At 43.3% G+C, this 12,694-nt stretch overlaps 1 protein-coding gene across 4 annotated transcripts in view; it reads left to right on the top strand.

Moving 5' to 3' along the window:
• The window catches only part of PRDM10 (PR/SET domain 10), a 42,063-nt gene that overhangs the window by 105 nt on the left and 29,264 nt on the right, over nt 1-12,694 (top strand). For 2 of the 4 annotated variants that reach the window (XR_013341123.1, XM_021531074.2), the window contains exons 2-4: nt 6,165-6,244; nt 9,553-9,741; nt 11,481-11,648. Coding sequence is in view for 3 of the 4 variants with exons in the window: in XM_021531074.2 (XP_021386749.1) it covers nt 9,649-9,741; nt 11,481-11,648 (261 nt within the window). In the remaining variant the exon portion in view is untranslated. Of the gene's footprint in view, nt 1-224; nt 244-6,164; nt 6,245-9,552; nt 9,742-11,480; nt 11,649-12,694 lie in introns of those variants that run through there. The other 2 variants (XM_077787963.1, XM_077787962.1) reach the window with 2 other exon arrangements.

The following is a 12,694-nucleotide window of genomic DNA, read 5'->3' as shown; positions in this document are numbered from 1 at the left end:
GTAACGCGATGGGACGGTCCGGGAGGGCAGCGCGGCCCGGGGACGCCGCGGGGACCCGCCGGGGGTTTTAGACTTGTTGTTTTAGTCGCACCCAAGATGGCGCCCGGAGCTGGCGGTGCGGGGCCGGGATAAACCGTTCGCTCCCGCCCGTCGGGGGGGGGGGTGGGCGGGGGGGGGTAACGGAGGAAGAGAAAGGGAAGTAGGGCGTACTCATTCCTTTCCCCCCCACACCCCGCGGGAAAGGTACAGTCCGCTTCCCCCCCGCCCCGGCCGGGATCCTCAGCCGCCCCGGACACGGGGAGAAGGGGGTGCCCCCACCCTTGTTCCCCCTCCCTCCGTGGTACGGTCCGGACCCCGACACCTGAGCGGCGGGGGGGGGGAGGGGGGTGCCGGAGCCATGTTTTGCCTCCCCAGCTCTGTTGCGGGGGGGCGGGGGGGGTCTCATCTCTCCACCATAATTCTGGGCCGCGCTCAGCCCAGCTACCCCGCCCTCGGTGACCTGCCCGTCCCGTTCGCTCAGTCGCTGCCCCGGTCGCCCGCCCGTGTCCCTCCTCGGGCCTCAGTGGTTGAGGCAGACTGGCCACTGGGTGCTCTCACGAGGGGCCGATGGCGCCGCTGCCCTCAGGCGGGGGCGGATGGGGAGGTTGCGGCGGCGGGAAGCGGGCAGTGTGAGGGGGCGGGGGGGCGCTTACGCCTGGTGATTGGCCGCATGCCTCGCGCCCCTTCCTCCTATTGGCCTAGTTAGGGGAGGGGGCGTCTCAGCCCGTCTTCGGATTGGCTGTTGGTGGCCGTGGAGCCTATATCAGGGGTGCGGGTGGAGGTCCCCTAGTGTGCCCGGTGAGGGGCAGTACTGCGGTGGGCTCTGGGAGCTCCGCTCTCATGAGGTTCTCTTCCCCCGGGGGACCTGTTGGGCACCTCTGGCCCCAACAGGACAAGGCTCATGGCTGGGTGGCCCTGAGGCTTGGTGTTGAGGGAAATTAGGCCCTTCCCCACTGCCCTGAGGGAGTTCCATTCGTGAGGGTCCTGATATGAGTAGCAGCAGTTGCTGCAGGTGGATGCCGTGAGGTTCACCGGTCTCCTGACAGTGGTCTTGGTTCCCAAGACCCTGTTCCTGTGGTCTTGGGTATGGTTGTAGCAAGTGGATGCTTGATCTTGTGGCTCTCTTGATCTGTGGGTGTTGGTGTTGAGTTGTCCCGTTTCTTCCTCTCCTGTGCCCTAGTTCCATTAAAAGTGAATTTATGCAAGTTTGTTAAATAGTTGAGTTGGGATGGAAGAATGAGGTCCTGATGCTGTGCCTTTCAGAATTACTCATCCTGAAGGGCTAATTCACCTTTTTTGAGTTATTTCTCTGTGCAAGGGCTATGTGTGGTCACCTTTTACCTTTCAGCTGCACATTGCAGAGCTTGAGGAGGGCTCTTACAGGGTCCCTAAATTACAATTTAAACTTGATCTAGGCTCCTAACAGTAGTCATAGTCCTGAAATGAAGGGTCAGTATTTGTGATGCACTTTTTGGGACCTTGACATCAACTTGCCTAGTGCATTACTACATAGTTATATAGTTATGGTTCTTACAGGCCTTTAAAGAATGATAAGTGCAAAGCTGGGTGTGTGAAACGCCTGTCAGTGTTTCCCTGTGAGTTTCAATGGGAATAGAGACTATACTGAACTTTTACTTCCTTCTGTCAGATTTTTAATAATTTAAGTTTCTTTTTCTTGTAGTTCAGTTAGAAGATGAGATGCTAATGAATCACCAACTGATTTTACAAGACGATTCTTTGCATCTTTCGTGAACACAATAAAATAATTGGCAGTCTTGAGCCTTCATTTCTAGGAAAAGTAGTGCAGGAGTGTGTATTGTTCTAGTCTGCCCTTAAATGGAAGACTCCTTTCTGAAATTGTGATGACTTTTGGCATTTTGCTTCATGGATGCTTCTCTTGTGCGAAGAGACAGCTTTATTATCTTGTTTATTGGATGAGATACCTGAGTAATTGCTATTATTGTTATCTGATAGAATAATTGACAATTTGATTTTAGAGAGAAATGGGCCTGTAGTATTGTCTGCTCTCCTCTGGCACCCTTAGTCCTATCCTTTGCAGAAAATTCTTGGATGAGCTCTCCTGGGGTAAATTGCTCTGCAGTGAGCAGCCACTTCCAGTGTGTTCCTCACCACCTGCATCTGCTGTCAGCTGTGTACACTGAATTCTAATGGACTTCTAAGTTTATCTAATAAAGTGGGCTGGCTTTTTATGGTGGATTTTGTTTGGACTTGAACGTTAGATTTGGTCTATTTACAGCTTTTATCTCCTGCTAGTAAAACATGCAGTTGTTGTATCGTAGCCCTGAAATGGCTCTATATGTCAGTCCCCACCTGTTTGAAGGTGCAGATAGTCTATTGGTTCTCTGGGGTAGTGCAGAGCAGCAGCTATTCTGAAGGAGTTATCTCAGGTATGTGTTTTTGTGTGCAGAAACAAAGTCATTTTATTTTTTTGAATTTTACAACAGGTGATTTAAATTCATAGGAGAGATGGGGGGGGGTGCGTGGAAGAAGGAGAGAGGAAGCAGCACCACCCCCTTGTAGGAAGGGGAAGAATCCCCTCTATTGTAAATGCAGGCAAACCCAATGGGAAGAAATGACGATGTCTGACTCAATTCAGAAGGCTGAATGATTTCTTTATTATAACTATGCTAAAATACATTAATATATTATATAAAAAGGAAGATACTAAAAGTACATACTACTTTCTCTAACTCTAACACAACTTGTAACCCTCTCCCGAGAGTCCAGACACAGGTGGGTTGGATTGGCCACCAGGCTCAAACAATCCTCACCAGAATCCAACCAAGCATCACCCCAGGTAAACAATTCTCCACACACATCCCACATGGGAAAAACAAGGAGCAGAAATAGAAATTGTTTTGTATTTCATTTCTCTCTGTGCACCTCTATGAAAAATCCTGAGAGTGAGAGAAATGTGCTTGCCACACCCCTCCAACTGACAGTTCTTTTGGAAAGAGTTTACTGAAGTAGGAGAAGGGATGTGAGACAAAAATTTGGCAGGAAGAAGCTGGAGGGGAATGGTTTGTTTTCTTTCAGTTATCCCTAATAGAGCCATCTTGAAGGTTGTGTGGGCAGAACTGTAGAAGACACTGATACAGGCATTTATTTTCCTTTTGTTTCACCCTATACTTTAAATGCATATATTCCGTACTTCCTTGCTTTATCAGACTTCTCTCCCTGAGATTTATCAACCAGATCCTTTAGGAAGGCATGGTCACTGCCTCAAGCAGCTGGAGCCCAAAAACTGCAGTATGTGTTTCAACAGCCATGGTACCACAGGGACCTTAGAGGACGAAACATTGGGAAGATAAGAACATGTGGAACGTGGCCATAGATTCAGGAAGCTGAGGGTGGGAGGAAGAAATTGGCTGCTTGAGTGGATATGTAGATGTTGAACAAATGGGAAGAGAGGTGACTAAAGAAGAGATTTGCATATGTAGAATTGAGTCTTTGCCCACTGAGAGGACAGTGCGAGAAATACTTCATTATACAAGAATTAGGACTCAAGAGCAATGTCCTTGGAGAATCTCTTAGTAGGTGTCTAAACACAGCCTATGTAGTCCCCAGGAGGATGTTAACCTCTGCTCAGGCTGGATTCTCTCCTGTATTCTGTGGTAGAAATGGATTTTTAGCTACTTACCTGATAAGTTGTGAGAGAATAGTTACATCAGACTGATGTGCTGTCACCTTCAGCGCCTGGGCACTGTCCCTTTAGGAAAAGGACTGTAACATGTGATGTCTAGCCTTGGTCTAAGAGATCTTTTCCAGCTCATTGCTGCTTTGATGGTGGATGTGCCACAAGGAGATAGATTCATTATGTACAATGGCAGCAAAGAGTAAGTTGGTGTTTGGCTGACCTCTTCTATTTATTATATGACAAAATAAATTTAAGCTAGTTTTCCCTTTGTGGAGATAAATAATTCTTGCTGTCCCAGCCCTAGTATGATTTCTACTTTTAACTCACCAGTAAAACATGAATAATGTGGTTTTAAATTACGTGATTGATAATATTCACATAAAATGCACCAGGGCCAGAGTTCCTTGAATCAGTATGTTCCTGTGGTGAATGGGAATGCAGACAAGGTGATGACAGTCCTGACTCAGTCCTCAATGAGGTTACAAACCTTATTGCTGCAATGAAAGCATGTTCCTGCTAAAGGACTCCCAGGAAATGCACTGACTCTGCCTTCTAGGCAAACTAGGATAATTAACTTTAAGTGTGGATGAAGCTCTTTGCACACAAATGTAATGTTCCTTTTGAGCATAATAAATAATTTTCATATTAAAAGCTGGAGGAAGACTCAGAGTCGTAAAACCCCTTTTGTACCGATCTTGTTGCCCTTCCACATGGCTGGGGTGACACACAGTTTCAGTGAGCTCAGTTGTGGGAGGAGCCAATAGTCCCTGCTGTTACTGCTGCAGGCAACTTCAGGCTATGGCAAGGCTCTTTTACACTGGGAAGTAAATCACATTAGCTGGTTTATATACTGTTATTGTAAAGTGGATTCTAATTTGAGATACTGAGTGGCTTTATTCCTCCCTGAGCAGGGAGGTGGTTTTTTCTTCTTGCTCCATTTTAATATTCGCCCTTTCTCATCCCGGAGAAGGGGCAAAAATGAGTGTTTGGCAGCCAGTGGCTTGGATTTTTCAGCAGAAGATCCTTAGTGAGCCTCACAGAGGTTTTGTCTCTGTATATTCTTGTGTAGTCACAGCATTGAAAGAAATTGTCATTCTTTAATAGCAAGTTTGCCAAGAAAAACAATTTGGTTATTTTTGATTCTAGTTTTTTTTTTTGTGGTGTTTTTTTCTGACTTTCAGAGCTTACCTTTGAAGCCCTGGGTGAGTTCACTGGGTTTAACTTGTGTTTAAAACACTTAGACATCAAACACAAAGAACAGTGACTTTGCTGTTAGTGGTTTTCTCTTACAGCACTGTTCACTCTTGAGCCTTTTGAGGGGATCATGGATGCACCTGTGAGGGGACATGTGGAGTTGTGGTGGCTCAGGGTGTCTAATGCTGAGGCAGCAAAGCTAAGAAGGAGATTGCTGTTGAATAGGTAATGAGGTGCTTTGCCCCTTTGAGCAGTGCTTTCCCATCCTCTGGAGCTGAATGCAATTCATAGGGAAGCTGCTGGTTTAATGATCACAACTCCAGAGAAAACACCATCCCACAGGAACAGGAGGGAGTAGTTGGAAAAAAAATGAAAACTGTCAGACAATGACACCAAGATGCTTTTGAGGCATCAGGAGCAGCAGAGAAGTTTTGTCATTAATGACATTTTCTGGATTAGATGTAAAATGCAAAAACTAAAGAGAGATGGTTGTAGGTCTGTGACAACAGCAGGTTGCAGAAGGTGTTGATAAAAGGAAGGTAAATGTGAATGGTGTTCTGAGACAAACCTGTGTTGTCCTGAAGGGATGGTTAATTTACTTGCAGAGCTCAGAATGAGCTAATATTCCACTAGAGGAGATATTTCAAAGTCACAGGAGCTGTACTGGTTCTTGGATCATGTTGTGTCGTGATTCACACAATATATAGCGACACAGGAGTGTCACTGCCTTATCACTGCCATACTGGAGTGGTACTAGACTATATTTGTACTCTTTAGTTATGCCTGTTACTGTTCAGCTTGTGTCATCATCTAGCACAGACAGGGTGAGGCATGCCTGTTATGTGGGGAGGAAAATGCTGTGTCTGCAGTTATTGTAAATGCTTTAACATCTCCCACTGGCATTGCTTCTTGCTCATGTTTGTGATGCTCATTGTATTGTATGAAAGCATTGGGGTGCTGGTGGAATTTTGGGTGACTATTGGGTGATGTGTCATAATTGTCTCATCTTTCAACTTCCAGAAAAGTAAGAACTTACAAAAAAAAAAAAAATTAAGCCAGGCCTCTTATATTTTATAGTGGAGGGAATATAGTTGTGACATACATAACACATACATTTAATATGAGTTTAAGCAAGCTATTTGGATTACTGTTTAACTAAACCTCCATGAGGATTTTTATTACAAAATGTAGCCTACTTTATGGATACTGATAGGATAAACTCAGTTTTTTTATCACAATGCCTTTTATCTTTAAATATCTCTTTTTCTTTTAGGATTTCTGCACTTGAGTTTCAATTTCTGTAACACAGATTCTTACAGTAATCCTTTGGACACAGCAGAGCTTCCCATTGAGGTATATGTCTTGGTGTTTATTTAGCTTGTCTGAAAATGTCTGATGTGTTCAATACAGTGAGAAAAATCAACAATTGAAAAGGATAATCCATGGGCAAACAGTGTGGAGAGCAAGCAGAGAGCGTTCCCTGCATGCCAGTGATTTGGCAATGCTTATGTCCTCAGTTTCACATTTATTTCTCCTAAAAAGCTACCAGAGCTGGGAGAAGACCACAGGGGAATGGTTAAGATTTCAAAACACCGTAACTTGTCAGTGTCAGGGCTGTAATGGGTATTGAGAGCAGGATCTAGGGAAGGAAATAAGATTGTGCAGGATTCACGAGGAGGAGCATCCTATGAAAGATTAGTGAACAAAGTTTGTTTGATCTTCTTGTCATCAGCATCAGAAAACTTGCTCAGGTGTTGGTGTTTTGTGGCAGTTCTATTATCAGTGCCTTTGGGTAAGATTTTTTTCCAGCTCCTGGCCTTGACTGCAGGGCTTATTTCACAGCTGAATTTCAACACTTGCTCCTGCCTCCTGCCCTCTGTACTGCCAGCCCCCAGGACCTCTCTGGGACATGGCCTGTCTCCTCCTGCATTGTCTTCTTTCTTTGCACATCCATGTTTCCAGGGAAATGTGCTTTTCAGTGTGTTTTCATGATTACAGATGTACTGAGGGGAATGCATACCAGAGGTCAATCCTGGGATGAATTTGGAAGTACAGAATTTGAAAGCATCAGCAAATCCTGCAGTTCCTACTATTGTCCCTTATTGCTGCGCAACTAGTTGGGCTGAGCTGTTTATTCTTTTCATTACTGTCAAGAACACAAATAACCGGACTGTTTATAGAATCTGCATCATTGGGGCACCGAATTTGGTTCAATCTTGCTTTATTTTCCCCCAAGATTTTAAGTTAGTGCTAACTTTCAGAACCATGAAATGACTGTCTTCTGCTTTAATTTCCAACTTTTTGGTACTTCTTTTTTCAAAGATGAATCTTAGTTCCCAGCTTTGTCTTTTAAAGACCCTGCCTGAACCCTTCAGTCTCCTTTGTACTCAAGTTGTAAGTTATCTGTGCCAAAATGACTCTGCAGGAGTGAGTCAGCATCTTCCTTCAGACCTTCAGTGTCTGCTGGTAGGGAAGGTCAGCCAAAAATCCTGCTACTTGTTGCACCATGTGGAATTAGCCAGAACTGTGCCTTTCCCTTAATTCAATTAGTAGGTAATGTAATTGGTTTCTTTTTAACAGGATAATTATATTAAAAAAAAATCAAATCGCTCCAAATTGAAACCTCTAATGTTTGTTTTTAATTTTTAGTTTTCTAAGTAGTTAGATAATTGATTAAACTATCGGGTACTGTTAGTGCAATTACCTGAATTGGCTCTTGATTAATACTGGCAGTCTAGGAAAAGAGCTGCTGTGGATAAACCAGCTGAAGAATATCAATAGGATAGATGTTACATTTTGCAAAGAAGTTGTTCACAGTGTATTGCTGACATACATGCTGTCACGTTTCGCATGGGTAGAGGTTATCATATACCTGATGTGTGTATATATTCTGAATAAAGAACATATACCTGATAAAATGAGTGAAGGAGGTCAGTGAATGAGGTAGGATTAGATCTGAGAAAATCTCTATTTTAATCCTTAATAACATAATGAATAGGTAAGAGAAAGGTTCTGTGTAGGGATGGATGGTATTTATTTATAGATCAGAGCATGTGTGCAATATATAAATAAATAATATTTATCTGTAAGTTGCCCTGACCTTCCACACTTTGAGAACAAGGCTGGTGTTTATCACTTGTGTTTGCTGCAGTTAATTTGTTCATACTAAGCTCAGGAATTGAGTGCTGGTACATGGATTTAATTTTAATTTTTCTCATAAGTGCTTTTTGGTGATGTTTTGTATCAAGTAATGTTAATGAAGATGAGGTTTCTGTCCCTGTATTCCCATAACTGGAGATGTTTGGATATAAGAGAAAGTCAGAACAGTTCCTCAATGTCTGCTTTTGTGGGGCTCATGTGTGCTGGGTTGCTCAGCGTGAGACAGCAAGTGTTAACTCCATTCACCAGTAACAGCAAGACTTGGTGTCTAGTGATGCCCAGAAATATCTTTCCCACTGTTTTTCTATGTCTATATGTAATTAACTTGATTTTTTTCTCCACCGCACAGTTCAGTGACGTTAGCCTGAGACTTCCCTGCCCTGATGATTTATCCATGCTGGCCAGGCCCAGTGGAACAGTCAGTGCTCAGGTCTGCACATCTTAGTCCTTGCTGGCAAAATTAGGAGGATTCAGAAAGTACTTGCTGCTTTTTTTACTCCTCCTTATCTATTTTTCAGTTTGTCAATGACAAGCCAAATGCTAGTATTTATAGGGATAAATTATGACTAAAATAATTTGCATTTAAAATGCAAATGAATGAAAGCATCAGCAAGGAGCCTTTTGCTTCCTTCCTGGTGCACAGATGGGTACTGGTGTTGGATCAGCCCAGCAAGGCACTGGATATAAAATAAAGTTAATTGGAGTAGCTGAGAAATGAAATGGGCTCAGCCTCATGCTAATTCCTAGCCTGTGATTTAATACAACATTAGAGATGAAGGATTGGGAAGGTGCTGAACCACCAACTCAAACAATCACCAGAGCTATAAATTACCCTTCTGGGATCGCAATGACAGATTGAGAGGCCCCAGTAAAATTGCAAGAGGTGAATAAAGTCAAGCTTGGAAGCAGTTTGTCAGGATCTTTGAGAGTTTAAGTTTCATTATTCCTTTTTAGTAGTTGGCTATTGTAACACTGTACTAACCTAGGACTGGGGTTTTGTCCAAGGTCAAATCTGTCTGTACATGGAAAACCAGTTGGTGCTCAAACAAAACCTCATTCAGGCAAACTGAGGAACTGATGATGCATCTCTGAATATAGTGTTTTCTTGTTGGAAGCCTCAGGTGCATTTTTTGCATTATTTATTGATTTCTAGGCCTGTAGGTGCCAGAAGGACAATGAGTGTGGATGGTCTGTGACCAAGGAAAGACATGCAGGAAGAATTCAGTGTAATCTTGCAGTGCAATTGGTGCAATGGTTGATTTGTTTCCTCCTTAATGGGATATGGAAAGTGGTGAACCAGTAGGACTTGACCATGCTCAGTGAGATAAGATTTCTGTTCCCTTGTTCCCATAACTTAAGAGGTCTTGTAGGAGGTGTTTGTAAAGCCAAACCTGCTTTACTCTGTGTTACTGAAGTGTGGTAGTGGATAATAACAAATCCCTCATAGTTCCATGCCATGTGTCATGCTGGTTTTAATGTCTCTGTTCCCTGTTTTTTTACAGGCATGTTGCTGAAGATCACCTTGTCTTCTGGAAGCAGAAACACAATGAACGGATGAATCTCTTCAGCCAGATATTACTCCAGTAGATCTTCCCCTCATGGAGCACACAGGCAGGGAGGAGATGGATCTGAAAGAGGAAAGTCCTCAGGTGTGGACTGAGTCTGCCGGACAGGACCAGAACACTACTCAGGTGATTAGCCAGGGCTCTGCCTCTGCTTGGGCTGGATTGGGATTGGTGGGGAGGGTTAGTTCCCATTTGGCCCTGATTTAGAGTCTAGAAGCTGAGCTTTCATTTGAGCAGAAATACAAACATTTCTGTGGTGATTTGAGGTTAAAGCTTCAGAAACTGAGCTGTGCAAATGCAGCAGTGGAGACACAGAGCTCTGAAGTGAGCTGAACAAAACTAAGCAGTGGCTATAGAAGTTTCAGCATCCAAATACATTTATTACCATGTGGGAGAGTAAAGGGTGTTCAGAATAATGAACAAAATCTGTGCTCAGCAGCAGCTGCTTTTGATGGCATCATTTGAATCAGATGGAACTGTGGGTGGACCCTGGGGTAAGTAATACGAGTAATTTTTTTCCAGCCAGACATCTGGGTAATGAGGAAGGGAGAAATATTAATTGTAAGTGACTAATGCAGTCAGGTTCTGCTGTATACAACTTGTTCCTCTGCCTCTGAGACAACACAGCTGGGAATTTCTGGCATTCTGTAAATTGATTTACTCTTTTAAGTATGGTAGGAAAAGGGTGCTGCATGGTATTTGACCCACAAGCTGAGAAATCCTGCCTCTCTTAGTAATTTCCAGCTTTGAAATTTGCAAAGAAAGGCAGTTCTCAACGGCCTGTGTTCCCTTCTCTTTACAATGGGATGACCATGCTGCTGTTTGCACCAGGCAGTTTTAAGGCTTATTGAGTATTTACAGAGTCCTCTCCAAATGTGAAATTGTAGTGTTTGTGAGAATATTTATTGTATGCAATCAGCACTGAGCATCCACGGGGGAGTACCAGGTGTCTTCTGAAGCATAATCTAAAAAACGAAACAAAATGTGTAACTGTGGTATCATTTTATGTGAAAGAATTTTATGTGACTATGAATACTTGTATTCAAACTAGGTTTTCTGCTCACTGTCCAGTTTTTCCTATGCATTGAAAATGCTTTTCAGCATGTAAAGGATGGCAAAAGCTAAAGATATTCCTGTTTTCACTGGAGTCTGGCTCATTTAATATAGTCCACTGATCATCAGTTATGATCATGATGTTCTGGTAAAACGGACTTGTTTAGATTTAAAGTGCAGCCCTAGATATAACTTGTTCCAGTAGTCCTTGGAATCTGTGCTTAATGTTTTTAGGTATAGGTTTGTTTGTTTAAATAGTTGAATTTTCTACTGATGCTGCACATACACACTGTAGGAAAGCAGTCTAATATGCTCTGCTGCTGGCTCTGAGAACTGCAGTACTATAACTTGAGGAGTATCAGAGTTAATAAATTCCGTTAGCCTCTCATCAGACAGCACAAATTGCCTCTAACTACAGAACTATCTGAATGAAGTAATTATCATAAATCCTGAAAGGGATATAATCATAAAGGGAAACAATATCCCAATACATTTAATAGATACATCAGTTAAAATATGAACTTGTTCCCTTAAAAATTTTCAAAGCATCATGCAAGGACTAAGTATGAGTGGGTGCCCTTTGTAGCAGTTACATCTTGAGTTGCAATGCAGAGTAAAGCCAGACACTGATGGGAGTTGTGTCCAGATTTCTATTGGTAGAATAATTGAGTCAGATTTGAAATATATGTTTTTCAGTGCATTCAGATTAGTTGGGACACAAGTTCTCTCTGCTTTCCAAGGCACCCTGTGACTCTGGTGCTGCGTCCCACTGGCCTATGTTGGTGCGAGTCCAGGATCTGTTTGTTCCCCAGGTGCACTTTGTCCCCGAGGGGGGGGCAGTGGCCCAGATCATGTACAGTGACGAGCAGGAGCGCGGCCCTGCGCAGCAGGTGGTTTACACGGCTGATGGCACCTCCTACACCTCTGTGGACACCTCGGAGCACACCCTCGTTTACATCCACCCCGTGGAAGCTACACAGGCATGTGTGGTTCTGAGCTCACCCTGTTTTTGGCATCTAGAAAACACAACAATCTTGTTTGGGATGAAGGCCAGTTACCAGCCAAGTGGTATGACTGGAAAATAGCAGGCAGTCGCTCCCAGCAGTTTTCTCTGCCCACTGCTGAGCAGGGACTTCATGCTGTTCATTTGTCTGATGTGCAAATCTGCTTATCAAAGGATGGTGAGGCTATGAATTATGAAATGCTGGTTACTTCACTGAAGGTGGATTAGATTATGATTTACTCAAAGGTGTTTTCCAAAACAAGGATCCTCTCACCAGAAGTTCTGCCTCTTTTATCCAGTAAAAAGCTAAGAGCCGTATATGTTCCTTCTGGAAGGAACATAGTCTTTGTTTTTTGTAATACAGTTGTCATAATTGATAGTTACAGTAACAGTCATGTCTTTTTGCAGAGCACCTCTGTTTATTCAATGTAATTTTGTGGTCTCTGCAGGGTTGCTGATTTTATAGAACTTTTATATTCATTTTCTTCTGCATAATCATATAAAATAGCCTTTATTCCCTTGCAGCACATGTTCATATGGGGTCAATATGCTATGCATCTCTGCCTCTGTGTGGACGGATTAAAAAGGAACAGGCTTGCTTTGTCCGGAGTGTTTTATAATATCTACTGACAGGGGAGATTAGCTGTGCTGCGAAGTGCATGTACCTGACACCCCTGTCATGCTGGCAGGGCCTCATGTGACACAGTGAGTCTTGTGCAGCTCTCAGCTGTCCCAGAAAACCAGCTTCTATGTGAAGGGATGTCCTAAGAGGACATCTCCCAGGAAGTTACTGGCCAGCTAACTCCAAAACTTTGAATGCTGTCATTGTGTCAAAAGATGTGTAATACTCAGACACTCTTCTGCATCTAAGATGAAATTATCACAGCACTAAAGGAATTTGTATTGCACCATGCTTTATTTTATTGTAGCCAGGCTGCTGCAAGCTCGGATTTTTCAAGTTTTGGCTAAGTAAGGCTGGCCTCAGTCAATCCTTAGTGTTGCTTTTCCTGGGATTCTGTCAAG

Source organism: Lonchura striata, chromosome 23 (assembly GCF_046129695.1).
Source record: "Lonchura striata isolate bLonStr1 chromosome 23, bLonStr1.mat, whole genome shotgun sequence".
Classification (NCBI taxonomy): domain Eukaryota; kingdom Metazoa; phylum Chordata; class Aves; order Passeriformes; family Estrildidae; genus Lonchura; species Lonchura striata.
The sequence above is the reverse complement of the archived record's forward strand: the minus strand, read 5'-3'. Positions and strand labels throughout refer to the sequence as shown.